This window comes from Peromyscus californicus, unplaced genomic scaffold, assembly GCF_007827085.1.
Source record: "Peromyscus californicus insignis strain IS unplaced genomic scaffold, ASM782708v3 Scaffold_24__1_contigs__length_46423439, whole genome shotgun sequence".
Classification (NCBI taxonomy): Eukaryota; Metazoa; Chordata; class Mammalia; order Rodentia; family Cricetidae; genus Peromyscus; species Peromyscus californicus.
This window is the reverse complement of record NW_026294535.1, coordinates 43987704-44009303: the sequence shown is the minus strand read 5'-3', so window position 1 is coordinate 44009303 and position 21600 is coordinate 43987704. Positions and strand designations below refer to the sequence as shown.

Sequence of the window (21600 nt, the reverse complement as noted above, 5' to 3'; positions counted from 1 at the left end):
TGCCGGGGGCTGCCAGCTACGGGACAGTGACTGGCAGCAGCTTGGCATCTCAGAGGCATGGAGAGGAAGAGGGTTCCTGGGAGGCGAGTGTGATACAGCCCATCTCTGGGGTGGAGGGTGACGGAGACTCCAGGAGCAGGGTCCTGGCACACCCTAGTTTGCCTCAGCTTGCATGAACCCTGCACCTTAGGCTTCCTTTTCAGGCTACATCTCCAAGGAGCCTAGTCTCCAAGACAGGCATCCTCAAGTCTTCCCTCCAGGGACACACTTAATGAACCAGCTCATTGGCCACCTGCGACCTGAGCCCTATCCCGGACTCCTACACCCCCACCCTAGTCTCTCTAAACTCCGCCAGAGCTCAGCCGGTCAAGGAGGCCAGAGACAATTCCCCTTCTTTTCCTTATTGTCTGCACTATCTGGTTCCCAGGAGCCTAAGGGGCACACGGCCTGGGGGAGTGGGGGTGGAGAGTCCAAGGATAACTGGGTGAAAATCAGTCGAGTAAATAAGTAAGCATACACAACCAGGCAAGGACGTAAGTAAACATGGACCGGCCAACGCTGCCCACACCTTTCTGAACCACATGATTTATTGGTGGGCAAATGGGCTGAAACTGGGCGGATGCTACATTTGGAAAAGGATTCTGGGAAGGTCCAGGGAACAGAAAGGCCATCTTCAAAGATCCTTCAGCTCTAAGCGCCACTTCATGACCAGGAGAGCTGGACAAAAGTTCTGGTCCAGAGGAAGAAGCTGCGTCTCCAGGAGGCCCCAACCTCCTCACTGTACAGTCACCTCCATGGAATGACTCCCCTTCTTCTTGCAAATCAACTTGCCGTTCCTGCTCCCCTCGGGGCCCTGGATAACCTTCACGGCCACACTGCTGTCCTTGAACCTCACTGAGAACCTGGAGGGAGAAGAGACAGAGAAACCGGAGCTGGGGCCTCGGTTCTCTCACCAGATGACTTTCCTCTCCCTGGAGCAAGCAGACAGACAGTACACCCCCACCCATCCGATGACTCAAGACCCGAGAGAGCTTGGTGCACAGAGTCCTGTGGTGAGGGGAGGGAGGTGTGGTCAGCCCTAAGAAAAACCTCCGAGCCCTGCCCTGACACAGGCTGTTTCACTTTCTGATGACACGAATTTCCCGGTCACCATGACCAGGAAGTCCGGTCATCTGTCCCAGGCTGTCCCTCATCACCAGCTCATGGCCTTACTTCTCAGTCACAGTGACAGAGAGCTGCCTCTGTGTAGCATCCAGCACGGCTTGGTACATCTTTGCCAGCAGTTCAACCACATGGTCACTGACCAGCAGGATGTCCCCCTTGGAGTCTGCCGATGACGTCTGAGGAATAGTAGAGATTAATTAACCCCCCCACACACACCTCGGGAGCAGTCACAGTGAGAAGTTTGGCTCCAGCATATCCAGTCCACCCCGGTCCCAGGGTCCCCACTCCAGTGACCTCACTCAGGTGCAAGCTGAAGAGCCCATCCTGAAGGCTGGTGACTGACACCCCAGCCACATTCTCCAGGCCAATCACGATTTGGGCCTGGGACTTCTTGGCATCGGTGAGAATCACATGGCCCTTGGTGAGGAGGAGAATCCGGGCAGATGTCTAGAGAGGACACAGAGAATGGTGAGGACTGGCATCGTCACCCACCCCCTCCACTGGACGGAGGAGCATGCGCAGCTGGCCCCGGGCCACTTCCCACCCTGGGGCGCAGCGGCTCCTCACCTTGCCATTGCCTCGGTTGACCTTCCTCACGGTGTCCGCCACCAGGACAGGCCCTTCCTCCTTGCCCTTCAGTCTCTGCAGCTTGGGGTTTCCCTGCAGCCCGATGTAATCACCGCGGAATGGGATCGGGACGCTGGGGACACACGAGAGGCGGGCAGTGAGAACGAGGCCCCGCTCACCCAGTGCCACGGTCATCTTGTTTCAGTGATCCAGCCATACGGTCCGGGACCAGGCCCATCGACACCACAGTGTCCCCTCCCCACCCCTGCGGGGTCTGAGGCGTTAAGGGGGACACAGACAGGTGTCTCCCGTCCTCCCAGGCTTCTCTGATGCAGGCTCAAGCTTGAGAGGCGCTGGGTGAGGGAAATGACGGCAGCACTGGCAGGCCCTCACCTCTGAGGGTAGGAAGCCTTCTTGCCCTTGAAGAGCTCACTGGCGCAAAGCTTTTCCCTCAGTATCTGCACCTGCCTCGGGGACAGCTGGTCACGGAACTTCTTGCACTACGAGGAAGAAGAGAACGCTGGATCGCGGAGGTGGAAGGCAAGGGGGCCAGAGGGGGCCAGACAGAGACTGGACACGGGAAGGGGCCTGGAGGACTAGTGAGGGAGACAGAAACTGAGGGGTGTTGAGGAGAAAGCGGACACCAGCAAATCCAAGCCCCGTGAGAGCACAATGCCCAGCACACAGGCCCAGGCTTAGCCTACGCGGGCAGCATCCTGAAGCACTTCCTGAGGGAAAGAACAGATCACACTATGATGTGAAGGAAGTCAGTCGGACACAGAAAGGACAAATATTGTGTGGTTGCCACTTACAAGAGTCCCCTACAAAAGCGAAAGTCATCGAAACAGAAAGTAGACTACTCCTGGTTATGGGGGAGGGGGGCAGGGCAGGGCTAGAGGGCAAAGAGCAGAAGCATGAAGATGGCTGGTGGCGATGGCTTTGTGACAACCTGAACGTGCTTATTGCCGGAACTCCACACTCAGAAATGGGAACGTAACAGATGCCACTTATGTATATTTTACCACAATAAAGAAAGAGGAAACCAGGAGGAAAATCAGGTGTGTGTGCGTGTGCGTGTGCGTGTGCGTGTGCGTGTGTGTGTGTGTGTGTGCGTGTCACAACAGAGAAGGGAGGTGTGGACCTCACCTTCCACTGGCAGAAGAGGCGCCGCAGCTCCTGATTGGCTGTGTTGAAGCATCGGTACGGGGCAGCTGGCCATGTGTTGTCCAAGACTTTGGTGGATGGCAAATTCTTCCTCAGATCCAAGAGAAATTTCTGTGCCTGTGGTGAAAGCGGAGTGTTAGGAGCGGAATCATGAGAGGAGTCACTTTCAGGCGGGTGGAGTCACACCCAGGTCCTGCCACTCAGAGGAAAGCCACCCCCTCGTGAGAAGCAAGAGCAGAGCTGAAGAGGTGGGACAGATTGCCTCTTGGGTCTCTGTCCCTGTGCACTGTGCTTTGGGGCAGAAAGGTAAGGACAGAAATGGAAAGCAGTGGGACATGAGGACCTGACACCCAGGGCAGTGAGGCGCAGTGATTCCACGACAAAGCTAGTCTCTATGTATCGTTCCCCTGGCTTTCTCGTCTCTCGGGTCACAGTGACCTACAGCTGGGATCATCGTCCGTGTTAGTTATTGGATAGACACCAAATCTGCCCCCTCTCTACTCAACTGTGCATAACACCTCAGATAGGTTCCTGCCACAGTCCTTTGTGCTCTCAGGGACAATGACACTCAGTCTACTTCTTACTGATCTGAGAGTTCAACTCCGCCCCCCAGGATTCTGCTGGTGTGTGAGCTGCAGCTGGAAGCCCCCCCCCCCCTACGCTCCAGCATCTCCCACATGAGCCTTCCAGCCAGTGTGGGGTTGCCCAGTGCTTACTTTTTCTAATTCTCCAGAGTCTAAGCCTGCCTAGAGCCACGGGCTGCCAGAACTTCTGTTAGATAGACAATCTTAGGCAGTGGCTGGCAGCTCAGAAATCAAATGCTTTACATTCCAGCTCTACCATTTATCAGCCACAGGGCCTGAGGCGAACTACTCAGCCTCCCTAAGTCTTAGCTTGTTTTATTTTGTTTTTATGAGATAGGATCTCACTATGGAGCTCTGGCTGAACTGGCACTTGCTATGTAGACCAGGCTGATCTCCAACTCACAGAGATTTGCCTGCCTCTACCTCCCAAATGGAGTTAAAGGCGCACGCCACCACACCTGGCCTGAGTCTTAGTTTTTTAACCTGTCAGGTTAAAAGGGGAAAGCAGAGGGCCTGCGTAACAGGGCTGTTAGAAGCCCTGGCGTTGAGCATGGGAAGAGCGTAGCATATTGCCTGTGTTCAAAGGCAATGGCACTGGATTAAAGGCCGCGGCAAAGTGCCAGAAGCATTGGGAGAACCAGTGACCCAGGATTCTTAGGGTGTGATTTATTGAACCACACAGCTCGGGGTGATGTTCAGCAGCTGCCTGACAAAGTCCAGGTGAAGGAAAAGTTGAAAGAAGGAACTGTCAGGAGATAAGCGCAAAATCGGATTGAAGAGCTCAGGTGTCCAGCGAGACAGCACGTACTGGGGGAAGAGAGGAGGCGGTGGGGCCAGCCCAGCAGGCCAGCCCAGCAGGCCAGGCTAGCGCGGGGCCAGGGAGGAACAGGGAAGAAGGGCAGAGGAGGCCACACGCCGCTGCCTCCTCCTCCTCCTCCTCCTCCTCCTCCTCCTCCTCCTCCTCCTCCTCCTCTGCTTCAGAACTCCCACCCTCCCCCGGTCATATAGCCCAGGCTTCAGGAGGACAGAGTACCAAATGAAGGCACTTCGTGCCCAACTGAGCACACTTGGTGAGGGGCCGAAAAACTAACAAAGGCAGTTGCCTAAGATCAGCTACACATTCTTGCAGCCCTCAGGCTAAGGCCCCTACGTTCCCATCTTGTCTGGCCTTTCCCCAAGGCTTCACTGGGGTACTGTTTCCTCTGTGGCTTTGGCAATATCCTCTGGGAAGCGCCACCTCTATCTAACAGACATCCTGCTGGAAGCCATCCACAGCTGGAGGCATCCTCTGTCAGATCCTTCCAGAGATGTCCCTCCTTATTTGCCTGGGGGTTCAGGGGAGACAGGAGGGAGATGTGATCCTTCCACCTCAAAATGGATCTTGGAGTCCAGGCTGGTTAATCCTGTGTCCTCATCAAGCACTTCCAAAAGAAGGCCCCCCCTCCCCTTGCCCTGCCCCTGCCCCAGCCTGTCTGTCCCCAGGTCTATGTGTCCACGGCTCAGATGAGAATACCAGGACTCTTCATTGGCACAGGATACAAACAGCATCTACCTGAGACAAGTGATGTCTGATGTGGCTCCGGCCACAGACACCAGAGCCTGCTCCGTCTCATAGTGTGAAGACGCTCCAAGGGGAAGCTTGGAGTCAAACACCCCCCACCCCACCCCCACCCCCGCCCCATCCTCTCCCAAGACTGTCCCAACTCCTCCGCCGACTCGCACCTTAGCCCTGACACTTACTATGCTCTTATAGATAAAATTCGCCAAGGTTAGGGCAGCGCCTGACCGGAAGTATTTTCGATAATTCTTGCGGGCCTAGAAGGGATGTGTGAGGAAGACGTCAGCAGTGAGACAGAGTCTAGAAGAAGTTCCACTATTTTTTTTTCCCAACCAAAGTACAGAGTCAGAAAACAGATAAATAAACAAATGAAGGGCTAAGATTATAACAGGAAAAATGATTAGAAGTCACCAACAGATAAAGGCAGAAGCACACCCAGACCCGTACACCGTCGCCCGGCTGCACATCCACAGCCCGACAGGCCGGAGCAGGAGGGTGGCCTCAGTGTCACAGCATGACCATAACCCAATGACCCGTCTGCCCTTCATACCTTCCACCCTCTCACGAAAGCCTGGATCAGCAGGGCTGACGCCTTTATCTTGCCATAGTGCTTTTTTTGCTGTAGGAAACAGGGCACTGTTAGAAAAAGCCACACCCTAAACCACGCGCCCCTGCAGCGGGAGTGACAAGGGTGGTGCTTGGGGAGTGACGTGGCACCTTGTTGCCCCGAAACCAAGCAGCGATGAGGATCTGACTCTTGCGCATCTGTTGGTAGTGGGTCCGACAGCGCCAGCCCCGGTAAACCTTCTGTATGAGGGTGGCCAGCTGCTCAATCCTCAGACGCCTTTGTTCCTCCAGGTAGAAAAGCTGGGGTGGGGGCAAACAGGGGCTTGCTCTCCCTTGCACTACACCGGACGGAAGCTCCCCAGCCTGCCTCTTACATGATCACCCACCTTTCAGTGTCTACTACAGCCAGGCCAGGCCCCGGGGTGAACTCCTGGCTTAGGGCAGAAGGTCAAGCACTCAGTTCCCAGGGTGGCACCTTCCTCATGGGCCATCCAGTCCTGCACTGGATGCTGCTTTCCCGGCTAGCCTCTTTCTCAGGTGAGCTAGTCACAGCTCCACATTCTCACCCCACCAAATGCAGCCCCCCACTTTCTGACTCACAGTCTTGGGGCTTCTGATGAAGATCTTTGTCTTCCCATAGGCCAGCTCTTCTGAGGACACAGTCAGGGACTCTAGGACCTTCTCCACACCTTCCCTACAGGGGCAGATGGAAGAGAGAGCTGTAGGTGAGGTACGCCAGGCAGAGTCCTCCTCCACATCTCCCCTATCCCTCTGAAGCCCTGTTGGAGAGAAGCGTCATTTTCCCAAGAACCCATGCACCCTCTTCAGCAGATTTGCCCAGCCCCTCTCTCCCCACTGGGTCTTACCGGTCTCCCCCATTCCAGTGAGGCCAGGTGCTCCGGCTCAGCAATCGGTACCTTTCGAGGAAAGGCTTATAGCTCTGGCGGTGGGCATAGCCAGCCCTCCGCACCCGAACGTTCTCCAGCAACCCCAGGTATCGAGCCTGGACCACAACCAGCTCTGAGGAGAACCTGCCTTGCCGTTGCTGGTCATTGGGCTTTATGCACCTGGTCAGGAAGTCGGGAAGACGCAGGCTCAGGAGCAGACTCCACGCTAGTGACACTGCCCTCGTCCTCGCATGCCTGCTCCCCACACCCCCTGAGGTGGGAGTTTCAGTAGAAGTGAAAGGAGACCCTTCCCAGTTTCACTCTCCTGATACCACTCTGTCGGCCACAGGATGCTCAGCTAGCTCCTCATCTGCTCCCGTCTCCCGTCGACAAAGAGCCTCTAGAATCCTATTCCAGAGACTCCCCGACACAGACATGTTCTACCAGGCTCGGACCCCACCCCACGTGAAGGATGTTCCCCTGTGTGCCCAGCTTTTCACCTGATGTAGTTGGGGTTCTTAGAATACAGGTTCTTCATGAGTATGGCCACTGAATTCTTAAACTGGGCGCCCGCGGTCGGGGGTCGTTTGAGAGAGGCGTCCTTGGGATTACCCTCTGGGAACAAGGACCGAAGGAGGGGGTGTTGGGCCTTCCACATTGTCTGGGATAGGTCTCGGAAGAGCAGGTCATTATTCTTGTCGATGAAGCCGGCCACGTTGTACGTCACCTGCAGAGGAGCAGATGTGGGTTCAGATCCCGTATGTAGCCTTCTTCCAGCACTTGGGTTTTCACTTCCGGACCCGCCTCTGCCTCCGAGTCCCACCACAGCCCTACGACATCACCTTGCCCGCATAGTGGCAGATGCGGAAGCAGCTGAGGCCCATGGTGCGGTCGTACTGGCGCTGGGCATTCTGGGTGACTTTGCTCTCATAGTGACTGTGCTTAGAGAAGAGCTGATTCAGCTTCGCTAGGAAAGTGGAGTCGCTGACCACCCCGGGTCTCAGACACTCCTCGTCCAGCATGGCCAGGATGCCTCGCTGACTCTAGGTCACGAGAACAAGATGGATGTAAGCTTGATCTGGTCCTTCAAGATGTCCACATTATCACTGCCGTCCCCTCCACCCTCTCTCACCAAGTTGGGGAAAGGGAGACAGGGAGACAGGGGAGGGAGGATGTTAGGCAGTCTGGAAAGGGAGGTCCCAGAGCTGAGACCACTCACATGCTCGATGAGGTTACAGATGATGCCGTTGTCAAAGTATTCCACCTTTGTCCATGGTATGCCCTGGCAAAGGGAGTCATCAGTTACAGAAACAAGGCCCAGGACATTTCTTTTCTTTTTTTTTTTGGTTTTTCGAGACAGGGTTTCTCTGTGTAGCTTTGCGCCTTTCCTGGAACTTGCTTTGGAGACCAGGCTGGCCTTGAACTCATAGAGGTCCGCCTGGCTCTGCCTCCCGAGTGCTGGGATTAAAGGCGTGCGCCACCACCGCCCGGCTGCCCAGGACATTTCTAAAGGCTCCCTTTAACCCACCCTAAAAGGAACTAGGGGCTGGAGAGATGACTCAGTGGTTAAGAGCACTGGCTGCTCTTCCAGAGGACCCTGGTTAATTCTCAGCACCCACATGGCAGCTCACGACTGTCTGTAACTCCAGTTCCAGGGATCTGACACCTTCACACCAATGCACATAAAATAAACTTTAAAAAAAATATTTTTTTAAAAAAGGAACTTTAGAAAGGCCTGTCACTCAGAGAGGACCTTGGTTTGACTCAGTTTACAACCCATCCCTCCCAGGTTGGTGAAGAATGTGCGCGTGTGTGTGTGTGTGTGTGTGTGTGTGTGTGTGTGTGTGTGTAGAACCCAGAGCACCTGAAAGAGGAGAGACAAGATCTGGAGACGGTGCAGGCTGGGAGGGGACAGGCTGTGTCAGGTGCAGGCTGGGAGGGGACGAGCCCATCACCGGGAGTAGAGAAGGACCCTGTACACGGGGAAGAGGAGGGGCCACAGTGCTTTGACGTGATCAGTACGTCTAGAGAGCGTGAATCAGGGCTGTCACCCAGCAACAAAGTCAAACCGTGATGCAGCTCCAAAGATCTACACTGTGGTTTTATTCGACGGTGCTCACCGCACACTTGCTAGAACAAGGCTGCTCCTTCCCTGCGCTGTTTCCAACTCAGCATGTCTGGGATGCACCCAGGAGTTTCCAACCTGCCCCCAGTGGTTGAGTTGCTTCCAGCCCAGGACCCCACTGGTGATCAAAAACTGCTGATCCGGGCCTGAGATGTCTCTGAGGATAAACGTGCTTGCTGCCAAGCCTGAGGCCCTGAGTTCAATCCCCAGGTCCCACATGCTTCACGGACAGAGTCAACTTCTCCAAGCTGTCCTCTGACCTCCACACAAAGTCTGGGACACATACATGCCCAACACTCACACAAATAAATAAAATAAAATAAAAACCACTGATAAACACCTATTTTTAGAGCATATAATTTTTTAAAGTAAGGATCGCTCTCTGCTTTGAGCTCCTGCTGAACATCAGGCTTACAGGAGGCTACATCATCATCCCTCCCAGCGGCCAGACAACTCAGGCGGGGTCAGACCCAAATGTAGGCTAAGGTGCACAGTCTTCCCCTCTTCCCTCACAGTTTCTTAGAGAGAAGAGATGGAAACCAACAGGCTAAATGTAAGATGGCACCTTGTGGTACCACACAGCCACAAAGAGGATTACCTTGCTAAGCAATGACAAGGTACAGAACAGAGTGCATTTACTGGCTTTTATATATGTTTTATATATTTTTTTTAAAAGTCTATTTACATATTTGCATGTAAACAGGTAAAAGACCTTCTGGTCTTTGTGGGAAGGAAAAAAAAATGAGAGTTTAGGGGCAGAGGCAAAAGGAGACTTTTACTCACCTATTTTTAAAAGTTTTTTGAATTCTGAAATATAGGAATGTCTCATCTTTGAGCATTTAAGTTGTTAAAACAAAAGATCCGTGAAACAACTTTTTTAAAAGTCTTTGCATTGTAGCCGTGTTGCTGGAAGCCCTGCTGTAGAGACCACAGCTCACAGGGAGCATCTCTGGAAGGTTTAAGGAGTGAGACTCGGCGCTCACACTTGGAAGCGGATTGGCTTAACCAGCGAGCTTTTCTAACACCTAGCCATGGGGTTCACACCGAGTACACTGACTCACACTGAGGGGTTCACACTTAGTCAGAGAAGGGGTGTGGAAACCCGGCTCCGCAGGGCACTTCTGGTGAGTAAGTCTAGAACAATGCAGCTCCAACAGCAACATCATCCAGTGCCCCGGGGAAGGCAAAGGATTCTGATGCATCAGAGAAAGGAGCGGAAAGGGATGTGCAGGGTACCAAGCCCAGGAGAAGTGTCCCTCTCAGTTTGTCTTACAGACTGCCAGGGGCCAAGCAGAGCTGTCCACTCTTATCAGAACTCTCCACACACAAACACCCTTCCATCCATCTGCGCCCTGTCTGAACTGGCCTGGAGTGGAAGGCTGGGGATGTGGAAGATGGGAATCGGACTGTTGGGGTGAGCTGGAAATGCTGAATGCTCAGCTGTGAGAGGGAAACATTTTGTCCTTTATGTTCCCATCTGGGGACAATTAGAAGGAAATTGTGATCAAGAAGAAAGGCGCACATCTGGAAGGGCAGGCAGGAGCCTGGGCTTAGGAAGTCCCTTAGCAGGAGGCTGGGCTTACTTCTCTCTTATACTCCTCCTGTTCCTCCTTCAAGGTCAGCTCTATGAACACCTGCTGTAGTTTCTCGTTACAGTAGTTGATCACGAACTGCTCAAAGCTATTGTCCTGTGAGTGAAAGGAAGGGGGCTTGCCTCAGACCCGTCCTCCCTCACGGCCCCTCTCTCACCCACGGCCAGCCTGTCCCCCTAAATGGGGAGGCAGGCCGCTAAGGCTGGTTGATGCGCTCTCACCTCCAATATCTCAAATCCGTAGATGTCCAGGACCCCCATAACCTTCCTCTTCTCCCCAGTGCCCACCTGAAGAGGAGGGAGGGCACACGTGAGGAGTGGCCCCCAGTGCCCACCAGGGGTGAGAGTTAGAGCAGGGACAAACAGAATGCCATGAGCTGGACCAAGCTGGAGAGGAGCTGGGGCGTCTACCCTCCTCCTACATGGACCGCGGTACAAGCAGAGGAGGAGGAGGTGGAGGAGGGGGAGGAAAGGGAAGATGCAAATGGATTCCATGGTGGTTCCCACGACACGAAGAAGAAAGACATTAAATGCTCTTAGGACAGTGGCTCTGAGCCTTCCTAACGCTGTGACCCTGTAATACAGTTCCTCACGGTGTGCGGGCCTCCAACATTATCTTCATTGCCAGCTCATAACTGTAGTCTTGCTACCGTTACGAATCATAATGTAGGTATCTGTGCTTTCTAATGGTCCTCGGTGACCCCTGTGAAAGGGTCATTCAACCCCCAAAGGGGCCACGACCCGCAGGTTGGGAAATACTGCAGTATAGGGATGATGAACGCAGAAGGTACGCACAACGTGGCTTTTATTCAGCCGTAAAAAAAGAATCGGCCGGGCGGTGGTGGCACACGCCTTTAATCCCAGCACTCGGGAGGCAGAGGCAGGTGGATCTCTGTGAGTTCAAGGCCAGCCTGGTCTACAGAGCAAGATCCAGGAAAGGCATAAAGCTACACAGAGAAACCCTGTCTCGGAAAACCAAAAAAACAAACAAAAAAAAAGAATTGAATTATATCATTTGTATTGATGTGAGTGGGACTTCTGAGTCACACAGCAGCCACGTACATTCTGATCTGCAGGCAGGCATTCACAGTTGTGAGTGGATGTTGCCAAATCGGGAAACTGAGGCTCGGGGTCTTTGTGAGGGTGAGAGACATGTAAATAGCTGGACCAGACTGTGGACCTCAAACTCCTAGAAGCAAGTGTTCCTTTCTCTTCGTGTCCCTCTCTCTTGCATCTCAGAAACCAGAGAATGGAGCTGGCAGCCAGGGCAGGAAGGTGAAGCAGGCTTTGGGGAAGGGCATCTCTCACCTTGATGCTCTCATTGATGCGATTCACTATCCAGTCAAAGAGGCGGCTGTAAACATTCTTAGCCAGGGCATCCCGAGCATACTGAGCCTGGGGTGTGGGGCACGGTCTCATTAATGTGGCAGCCACAGAACAGCCTCAAAGTCAGCTCCTTCAAGAGGGCTCTTACCTGCGTGACATTCAGTACAGTGACCACTTTTTCTTTGGCTGTCTCCATGGTTCTTGAGCACAAAGCCTTCTCTAATTCTACTGAGCTCAAACCCATCATCTCCCCAATCTCCCGAACACCTAGAATGACAAAGAAGTACAAGGCAGCTGGAGAGGGACCTTGTCTCAGTGGAGGAAGAGCCAGGATGACTAATGACCCACTTTGGCGGGGGAAGTCACTGCAGTTGACCCAGGAGGAATGAGACACACTGCCTGTACTATCTACTTTCCTATGAGGATCTCCTGAAACAGGCCAGATTGTCCCCAAATCTCAGAAGATTCGGCTAAGGCTCTGACAGTCACAGGTCAAAGCCTAAACATTTTCAGAAGCTCATTCCAAAGCGCTTCAGTAGAGTCATCGGGAAGCCTCTTCGGAGGAGACTGCAGGAGTGGGCTGAGGGGAAGGGCACCAGGTGACATCAGTCACGTGGGAGCTGGTCCCAAGGCTGGACTCGGGGTAGGAGATTCAGAGTGGGCCCCAACAAGGCGGTACCAACCTTTCCCATCACTGATGCCGCTTGCTGGTATCCCATTAGCCTGGAACTCATCTGTCAGCTCCACGTTCCCCAGCTTCAGCACCAGCGCGGTCACCTCCAGCACTTGTCTGACTTCATCCTCTGAGAACCCAATCACTGACATTGCACTCTTGGGAAGAAAGCAGGGACCAGCTGAGCTGATGCATCCAGTCCAGTGCCTCCATTCACAAATCCCGGGCTCAGAGGATGGCCTGAGGACCCCAGTCCGCCCCACTCACCTGCACAGCCCTGAAGTTGGAGGCGTCATCCATACCATCCACTCTGGACACTTCCTTGTTCAGGTAGGTATAGCTGCTTGTATCCTGCTCAAGCTTCAGGGCCTCTGGTTGGGCAGGTATGGAAAAAAAGGGTTAGCATGTGCTGTCTGGAATACACCAGCCCGACACCCCACGACCCTTGCCCTGGGTCATATTTTAGGTCCATCTCTTGTCTCCTTTGGATGGGGTTAATAGATTTCCATGATGATAAACTAACTCTTTTTTTTTTTTTTTTTTTTTTTTTTTTTTTGGTTTTTCGAGACAGGGTTTCTCTGTGCAGCTTTGCGCCTTTCCTGGGACTCACTTGGTAGCCCAGGCTGGCCTCGAACTCACAGAGATCCGCCTGGCTCTGCCTCCCGAGTGCTGGGATTAAAGGCGTGCGCCACCAGCGCCCGGCGATAAACTAACTTTTAAAGTGCTTTTTAGGGCTTGGGTATTCATACCTGTGAGAGCTCCACAAGGGTCTCACTGATTTTTTTATTCCAACCCTCTGGGTCTAAACAATGAAAACAATCAGGCAAACCCTCCCTCTCTCCTACCAAGGCAAGAAGGTGAGGGAAGAAGGGAAAACACCCATCTGCCCCGACTCAATGCCCTGGGCTGTGTCTGTCAACACATCCAGTATCTGTTCACTGGCCCTGATGCCTCCTCTGGAAGGTGCTCTCCACTGCTGACAGCTGAGCCGAATGGCTTCTTGTGTTCCCCTGAGGTAAATAAGACTCTCCCAGCCCACATCATGAGAGCTAGGTTTTGATTTTTTTTTCCCCCTATCATCCCCCCAATAAGTGATTTGTGTGTTGGGACTGCTTTTCATCTCCATATTCTGTGTTCCTGGTTGGTAAACGGGATTTTTTTTTTTTTCATTTTAATAAATGAGTCAAGGAAATGTCCCAAGCTGTTTACTTAAGATAGGAAGAGTTAGGCTGATCATAGACTAGATGCATGTCAATATTTTATGCAAATGGTCTGAGAACCAGGGTAGTGAGCGTCAGACTGGGTTTTAGCAGCAGCCCCTCTATCACACAGATTCTGAAATAGAAGCTTACTAAGGAAGGGAAGCGAGAGAGAATGAGTCAGAAAACTTGGGAATAATGACTCCAGGGGGATTCACCCAGACTCAACTTAAACTAACAGACATGGACCCAGTCAGAACAAAACCCTAGTGCCTGTGAGTCATATGCATTGAACAGCATAAAGGCCATTATGGCAAGAAGTGGGAGGATAAGACCTACGGAGTCTCCTGAACCAGAGAGATTTCAAGGAGCAGAAAAAAGCTATGCAAAAGTAAAGCATAGCATAACAAGGAATCAAAGAGGTGGCTCCCTGGGGGCTAGGAACCCATGGTTCTCACAGCTGGACACGAGACTGAGACAAGCTCTCAAGAGCAAAGTCCCACCTGACCCCTCAGTGAGGCTCACTTGGAGCCACCTCTGGCCAGTCCAGTTCTCAGGCTGTTGTGGACTCTCCTTCAGGACAGGCAAGGAGATTCACGATGTCTACTCCTAAGGCTGTCTGCTCAGGCTTACTGGTACCAACCACACCACACCTGCCATCCCTACGAGACTGAGTTCTTTGATGACAGGGCCCATGTCATCCTCAGCTCTATCGCTCAACCCTAACATAATGCTGATTAGGTGTTCAAGAGGTCCTTGATGAATGGATGAATGAAGGAAACCTCTATAGAGCTAAGAAAAGAAAACGAGGGCTGGAGAGACGGCTCAGAGGTTAAGAGCAACTGACTGCTCTTCCAAAGGTCCTGAGTTCAATTCCCAGCACCCACATGGTGGCTCACAACCATCTGTAATGAGGTCTGGCGCCCTCTTCTGGCCTGCAGGGATACATGTAGGCAGAATACTGTATGCATGATAAATGAATCTTAAAAAAAAAAAAAGAAAAGAAAACCAGGGAAGACTGCAGGTGGTGGTGGTCCACACCTTTAATCCCTCAGGCAGACGGATCTCTGTGAGTTCGAGGCCAGGCTGATCTACAGAGAGAGATTCAGGACAGCCAGGGCTACACAGAGAGACCTGGTCTCAAAAAATAAAATAAAATAAAACAAACAAACAAAAACCAAAAAGAAAGAAAAGAAAAAAAGAAACCCTGGCAAGCTCTTAGGTGAGGTGGGTGTACCCGCCCAGGCACTGTCACTAAAGTGCGTGCGTGTAAGTCTTTGAACACTCACTATCCTTGAACACTCACTATCCTGCACACTCACTATCCTGCCGCTTCTCTGTGTAACTGTCAACAGAACCAGGCAGGGAAAAAAGGCCCATCTCTGGCAATCCTCCAGCTCCTCCAGACAACGGAGCAGGCACAGGATTCGCTCTCAACCGGGAGTCATGAGGCTCTGAGCGGGGATGCGGGCAAGGGGAAATGGGGAGGGGGCTTGAGAGGAGGCAGCAAGAGGAGTCTAGCGTCCTGGGCACGGGACGAGGTTGGGGCGTTTTGCCACGTGTCCAGGATGAACGAACACGTACTCAGCAGCTGTGCGTCGGCTCCCGCCAGCAGCTGGTAGAAGATGTGGAAGTTCCTTTCTCCTTTGAGCTGCTTTACCACTCGGGACTTCTCCAGCAGATCTGGGAGAGAGTGGGGAGACATCCTCCTCAGAGTCCAGGAGACAGCACCACACCCCTCTAATTCCGCCCTGAGCCCCTGGTTCCCAAGGGTGGGAGGCGGGCGGGAGGGGGGTGGGGCAGAGTTGGCAGGTGGGAGGGGACACATACAGTTTGTGATGACACCGCCCAGGGGGGATCCTTTGAAGTCAAACTCAATATCCATGTATTTTCCCTTCAGAGAGAGACCAGAGGAAGCCTTGGCTCTCCTCCCCTCACCGCTGTGCGGAGGTGCTGCCCGGCTCACTCTCCGCACCCCCCACTCCTCCTCCCGGGCAGATGCCCTCACTCACAAATCGAGAGGAGTTGTCATTGCGGATGGTCTTGGCATTGCCGAACGCTGTGGAAATGAAGGAAGGGAAGGAGAGGGGCTGCAGCTTCGGAGGGTGGGACTCCAGAGGAGGGAAGTCCTGCGCGGTCAGCCCCCGCCTCCAGTCTACTAACCATGGTTCTATTTTGGAATAAATGGTGATTTGGGAAGCATGTCTAAGGCGGAGAGACTGGGGGTGGGGGGAGTAGGGACCAGAGTGCTCACCCTCCAGCACCGGGTTCGACTGGAGCAGCTGTTCCTTTACTGAATTCACCTGCTCTCCTTTCCCGCAGACGGCAGCAACATAGGACATCACCAGCTTGCTCGCCTCTGTGCATAGGAAGCTCTGAGTCCCCAGCCACAGCACCCTCGCTCCCACACCCTTAACTACCACAGAGTCCCCTGCCAGGGCACACCCACTTCTATCTCCCTGACTCCCGACACTGCACCACAGCAGTAAGAAAAAGAGGAAAGATGCCTCAGTGGTTAAGAACACTTACTATGCCAAGTGTGGTGGTGCACGCCTTTAATCCCAGCACCAGGGAGGCAGAGGCAGGAAGGTCTCTGTGAGTTCGAGGCCAGCCTGGTCTACAGAGTGAGTTCCAGGACAGGCACCAAAACTACAGAGAAACCCTGTCTCAAAAAACCATTTAAAAAAAAAAAAAAATGCCGGGCGGTGGTGGCGCACGCCTTTAATCCCAGCACTCGGGAGGCAGAGCCAGGCGGATCTCTGTGAGTTTGAGGCCAGCCTGGTCTCCAAAGCGAGTTCCAGGAAAGGCGCAAAGCTACACAGAGAAACCCTGTCTCGAAAAACCAAAAAAAAAAAAAAAAAAAAAAACAAAAACACTTGCCCCCCCTCTCTCTCTCTCTCTCTCTCTCTCTCTCTCTCTCTCTCTCTCTCTCTCTCTCTCTCTCTCTCTCTCTCTCTCTCTCTCTCAGTAGCCTTGGCTGTCCTGGAACTCACTCTGTAGACCAGGCTGGCTTCAAACTCACAGAGATCCACCTGCCTCTGCCTCCCGAGTGCTGGGATTAAAGGCGTGCGCCACCACTGTCCAGTGTTACTTGTTACTCTTGTAGAAGACCTAGGTTGAGTTCTCAGCACCCACATTAGGTGGCTCAAAACCACCTGGAACTCCAGTTCCAGAGGACCTGACACCCTCTTCTGGATTCTTCAGGCACCTGCACATATGTGGTGCAAATACACACACACACACACACACACACACACACACACACACACACTCTCTCTCTCACTCAACCATACATATAAAATAAACACATCCCTAAAGAAGGAAGAGGAAAAAAAAAAAACTAAAGAGGAAGCAGGGGGTTGAGGACAGGGACAGGCCTGTCTTGGAGAGAGGAGGAGACAATTCCAGACATGAGTCCCTGGTCCCCCCAAGCCAGACGCCACCTCACCTGTCTTCCCAGCTCCACTCTCACCCGTGATGAGGATACACTGGTCTCGGTCCCGATCCCTCAGTGACTGGTAGGCCATATTTGCCAAAGCATAGCTTGCAGGAAGGAAGTAGACAATAACAGATGTGAGGCCAGCCCAAGACAGCATCTTTCCATCCACAGCACTAGGTTCGTCCACCCTTCTCACATGGATGAGATTAGGCCGGAAGTGACAGGTCTTGGAAGGATTCTTAGGGGAAGAAGGATGCTGGAGAACCTCTTTGGGGGAGGGGATGGGGGAATTAAGATGCTCCGTGGACACCACGCTAGAGCTTTGTCAACCCTCCTCTGGTCCTTTACTCACATGTGGGGCTTCAGCTCATAGAAAGTGTAGTCCCGGTATTTGGCAATGAACTCTGGGCCATAGATGGGAAGCTGCTGGTAGGGATTCACTGAGATCACCACATTCCCAATGTAGGTCTGGGGTGGGGGGGGGAGGGAGTTGAAGCAAATGAGCCTGGCAGGAGGAATACCAAACCCTCTGGGTACCCCACCGCCTGGCACCCCTGAGCTCACATAAATTTCCTTGTTTTCATAACGAAGCTGGAGGTTCTTGATCAGAGAGTCCTCGTCCAGGGGTTCCAGGAGGACAAGGTCTTCCACCCCCACGGGGCCTTCCAGGAGAGGCATGTCAAGAGGGTTGAGGATCCTAGGCGTAAACATGGCAAATTGCTGTTGCTTGCTCAGCTTAAGGGCTAAGTCATGGAGGAAGGAGGAGAGGGCAGAAGTCCCTACAAGTGCCCTCTTTTTCCTCTCTGCGGAAGAGCCGTCTAGTCACAAGGGCCTCTGGACTAGCCTGGCCAACCAGGGAGGTGGAGGGACCCTCTAACCCCTAGGTAGGGGTGGGATGGCCGTTAGATAGGCCCATGTCTGCCCACCTGCCTGGGGAAGGGTGGCATCAGTGGGCACTGATATAGGAGCAGAACTGTGCTTGAAGGGCAGGGCTGAAGTGTGACCCAAGCTTCGTTCCTCAGCTGAGCACCCAAAGTACCCTCCCTCCTCAGGGAGTGCTCCCTGGCAGCTTGCCCAGTGCTCGTACTCCACCCCATTTCAGGCACCTAATCCCTCCACAATGCCTGTCTCCAGAGGCCTCTCTTCCCTGTCATTACCAGTGAACTTCATTTTTAGATGATGTTGGACAAGGTGATGAGTTCAAGAATACAGATAGTCCTCCACAAAAGATGGAAACTGTCATGTCTCTCTGGCTATCCCTCCTGCCCTGTCTTTAATTGTAAAATCTTCAGATTTTATACCCATCCCTATCATCTTCTGGCATGGACTTTGCCTGCAGACACACCCCATTCTTTAGTAGCTGGTGGGGGTGAACAAGAAGGAGCGCTACAGGAAGGGCTGTGGGCCCGGCTGCACGCAGCAGGCAGGGGGCAGGTGTTTCTGCAGGAAGAAACACGCCCTCTTCATGTGGACTGAGCAGGCGGGTGGCAGAATTAGTACAGTGGTCACTGCTACTCCCGAGCAGGACTCTTAACACATCCCCCATTCTCCTGCTCCTCTGAACCTAGACCAACAGGGATACCATGTGGGGCAAGGAAGGGAGCCGGCCTTCTTTTCCCTCCATTCTGCTTTTCCCAAGCTCCAGTAACTTCCTACATTCCTAGGCTGCAATGTGAACATTGGTAACAGCAGCCTCTGGGAAGCATGCAGCACTCATCACAGGCCAGGCAGTTACAATAGCCCATGAAGTCCATACTCTTAGCATCCCTTGTATTTCAGATTAAAGCTAAGTAGCCATGCATGGTGGCTTATACCTGTAATCACAATATTCAGGAGGCCAAGGCAGGAGGATTGCCATGAGTCTGAGGCCAACCGGAGTTACACAGTGAATTCCAGACCACCCTGAAGTGCAAAGTAAGATCCAGTACACACACACACACACACACACACACACACACACACACACACACACAGAGAGAGAGACGCACACATAAAGAGAGGGGGAGGGGGAGAGTTTAAAGCCACTTGGCAGGGAAGGGTGTGAGACAGGTAGGGAAGGAGTACACATCTTTGAGTCTGAATTGAGAGGAGTTAAGAATAGGGCTTTGGAAGTGAGAAGGGAGAAATAGAAACAGATCCCAGAAGTGGCACCCCAGGGTGACAGGTCAAGGCAGGACTTACCCGACACTGGAACAAGAGTGTACTTCGGTGCCCCTCGGAAAACGGGGGTGGGGAGTCTCAGTCTGTCAGACAGTGGAGGAGCCACAGATGCCGAGCGAGGAGAGGCGGCCTCCTTAGCAGGAGCTGTCCATGGTGTCAGGGAAGCCTGGTGTCCCTCATCCGACCTTCCTCTGTGCTGCCTCCTTTAGTCCAGGCTCCCTGTGCCACTCAGGCCAGAGATGGCTGCTCAGCACAAAGTCCAGAGCTGTTCCTGCTGAGGGTGTGGCTCCCTTAACCCTTCACAAGCCCATGACGCGCAGCCTCCCTGCATTTAGGGAAAGGATCTCTGCCTGGCTTTTGCTGAGGGGGCCCCAATAGAGATGAGTTCATGCCCCACTATTGCAAGAATTTGGAAATAAGAGCAAAAGAAAGAGAATTTGTAGCCAAGGAAAAAGATTTTCAAAAAAAAGGGTTGGAAATTTTGCCATGGGTGGAAACAGGCTGGGGGTGGGGGTCTTCCTAGCAGAGAAATAGTATCTCCCTTAAATCTACCTTTCCTATCTTCCTGGGAGACCCAGAGTTCTCAGATTACTTGGAGGGCCAGTGACAAAATTCCAAATCCTGTCCATTTCCCTTCCCTTGAGACCTCATTATAGAGACCCACAGATTAAAAGCAGAGCTGTGACTCCTTACATTTCATGGACCTACCACCCAAATCATGAACGAGTAGCCCACCCTTAGAGGCAGGCAGTGCAGATAATTCATTCTGCGGGAAAATGGAGGCCGACACCATGCTCACAAGTAACACCCAGTTCTACAGCTAACACATCAGGAACCAGGAACAGGACACACTTCTCAATCTTGCCTACCAAAGAATGCAGCCTCAGTTCTGAGGTTTCTGTCTTAATCATTTCTCAGCAGTAGGATACCAAGTAAGATCCCGAGATGCTGTTTCCTGGGCATTAGTCCAGCAGAAGATGGCTCCCCAGACAGGTAAAAGCTTATAAAATCCAATTTCCCAACATGCCTTCACCCATCCAGGTCAATTCCTAAACAGCATGCCCCTCTGCCTACTCTCTTCTCTCAGAGACACGCACAAAGAGAAAAATTAGGTGATTGTATCACTTAACTAACATGGAGACCTCATTTTCCAACTCTCAGCTTTTGCTGCTTGGTTCAAGGTCCGAGCTCTATTACTCCAGCAGAAGCACTCTGCATAAACCTGGTACATCAGCAGTTCCGTTTTCAACCTGCCCATACATAATTTATTGATTTACTACATCTACTTGAAGGAAGGGAAGCCAGGTAGGGAGAAAGCTGAGCAGACGTGGTATCAAAACATAATCCCCTATTACGGGGGGGTGGGGGTCCTGTGATTGTGTCAGAGCCAGGGCGACTACTGATCCCACAGACCTAGAGTAAGAAACTCTTTCCCAGGACCACACCACTGCAAACCTCCACAGCAGGGACTAGAGCCTGGGGTCTTAGGTGCACAGCTAGGAGTCCAAAGCCACTTGGGGCTTGTCTCCTCTACCCATTCACTCATGTATGTGCCTACTGCATGACTTAAAACAAGATGGCACTTTGGTTTTAAAACAATACTAACATTACAGCTCCTGCTACCAACCATGCTGGCCTGCCTGGGACCCCCAGTGGACTCCTACATAGCTGGAATCTACGAGCTAAAATGAGGGAAGTCCATGACGGAATGCTGGCACACTTTTAATCCCGGCACTGGGAAGGCAGAGGCAGGTTTGAAGCCAGACTAGTCTACACAGGGAGTTCAGGTCAGCCAGCGCTGCAGAGTGAGACCCTGTCCTTCACCCTACCATAAACCAGGGAAGACCTGGGGAAATGTGGAACGGGACACTCTCAAGTATACAACATATGAAACACACATCCAAGTCAGCTGGGATTCTAACATCTGCCATGCGGAAGTGGGGTGGGCTGGCACAGCACTGTCATCTGCTTCCCAACTGACTTCTAATCACCTTCCTTTGTCCCTATCTACACCAGGGACAGGCATGGCTCAGTGGGAGCCTGTGGCTAGCAGAGTTCAAGCATGACCCAACCTGAGAAAGGGAACAAGCCTGTTCCATACAGTGAGTGTAGAGGAACCTGTGGGATGCAGAAATGGCTCATCAGTGACTGTATGATTATACAAATGACTGCCAAAACTCAGCCCAACTATACAGTAAACGTAGACTTTACTGTTTATGTAACTTACACTCTCAAGCAGCAGACAAAAAGACAATGAGGAATTCCAATCCTGATAGCTGACCACCATTTGGGCACACTGACTCACTCAACAAGCCTCCCAGCCATAACTTCTTAGAAGATGCTAGGCGTGGTGGCTCATGCCTTTGATCCCAGCACTCCTGAGACAGGAAAATAAGGAGTTCAAGGCCACCTGGGCCTCATGAGACAGTCTCAACACGTGCCCCCGCCCCAGGCTCCAAGACAGCAAACCAATACCCAGGACAGTGAGTTGTGGTTACTAAAAGGTAAATACATAGTATCTGAAAGCATGAGATTCACACAAAAATGAATGTTCATTAACAGAGAGACTCAGTGGGCAAGGGCGCCTGCTGCCAAG

The 21600-nt window shown here is 52.6% G+C and overlaps 1 protein-coding gene across 1 annotated transcript; it reads right to left on the bottom strand.

The window, feature by feature from the left end:
- Positions 1-573: 573 nt before the first annotated feature.
- Positions 574-15769, bottom strand: Myo1a (myosin IA). The gene is made up of 24 exons (XM_052753779.1): positions 15660-15769; positions 15418-15464; positions 15236-15299; positions 14990-15088; positions 12474-12577; positions 12217-12364; positions 11682-11800; positions 11516-11602; positions 10430-10495; positions 10200-10304; positions 7711-7773; positions 7334-7534; positions 6992-7218; positions 6471-6671; positions 6205-6298; positions 5755-5904; positions 5588-5656; positions 5220-5294; positions 2878-3012; positions 2125-2231; positions 1732-1864; positions 1459-1611; positions 1213-1340; positions 574-902 (listed from the first exon to the last, which is right to left on the bottom strand). The coding sequence occupies exons 1-24, from the start codon at positions 15745-15747 to the stop codon at positions 776-778; spliced, it is 2790 nt and encodes a 929-aa protein (XP_052609739.1). The 5' UTR covers positions 15748-15769; the 3' UTR covers positions 574-775.
- Positions 15770-21600: the final 5831 nt, after the last annotated feature.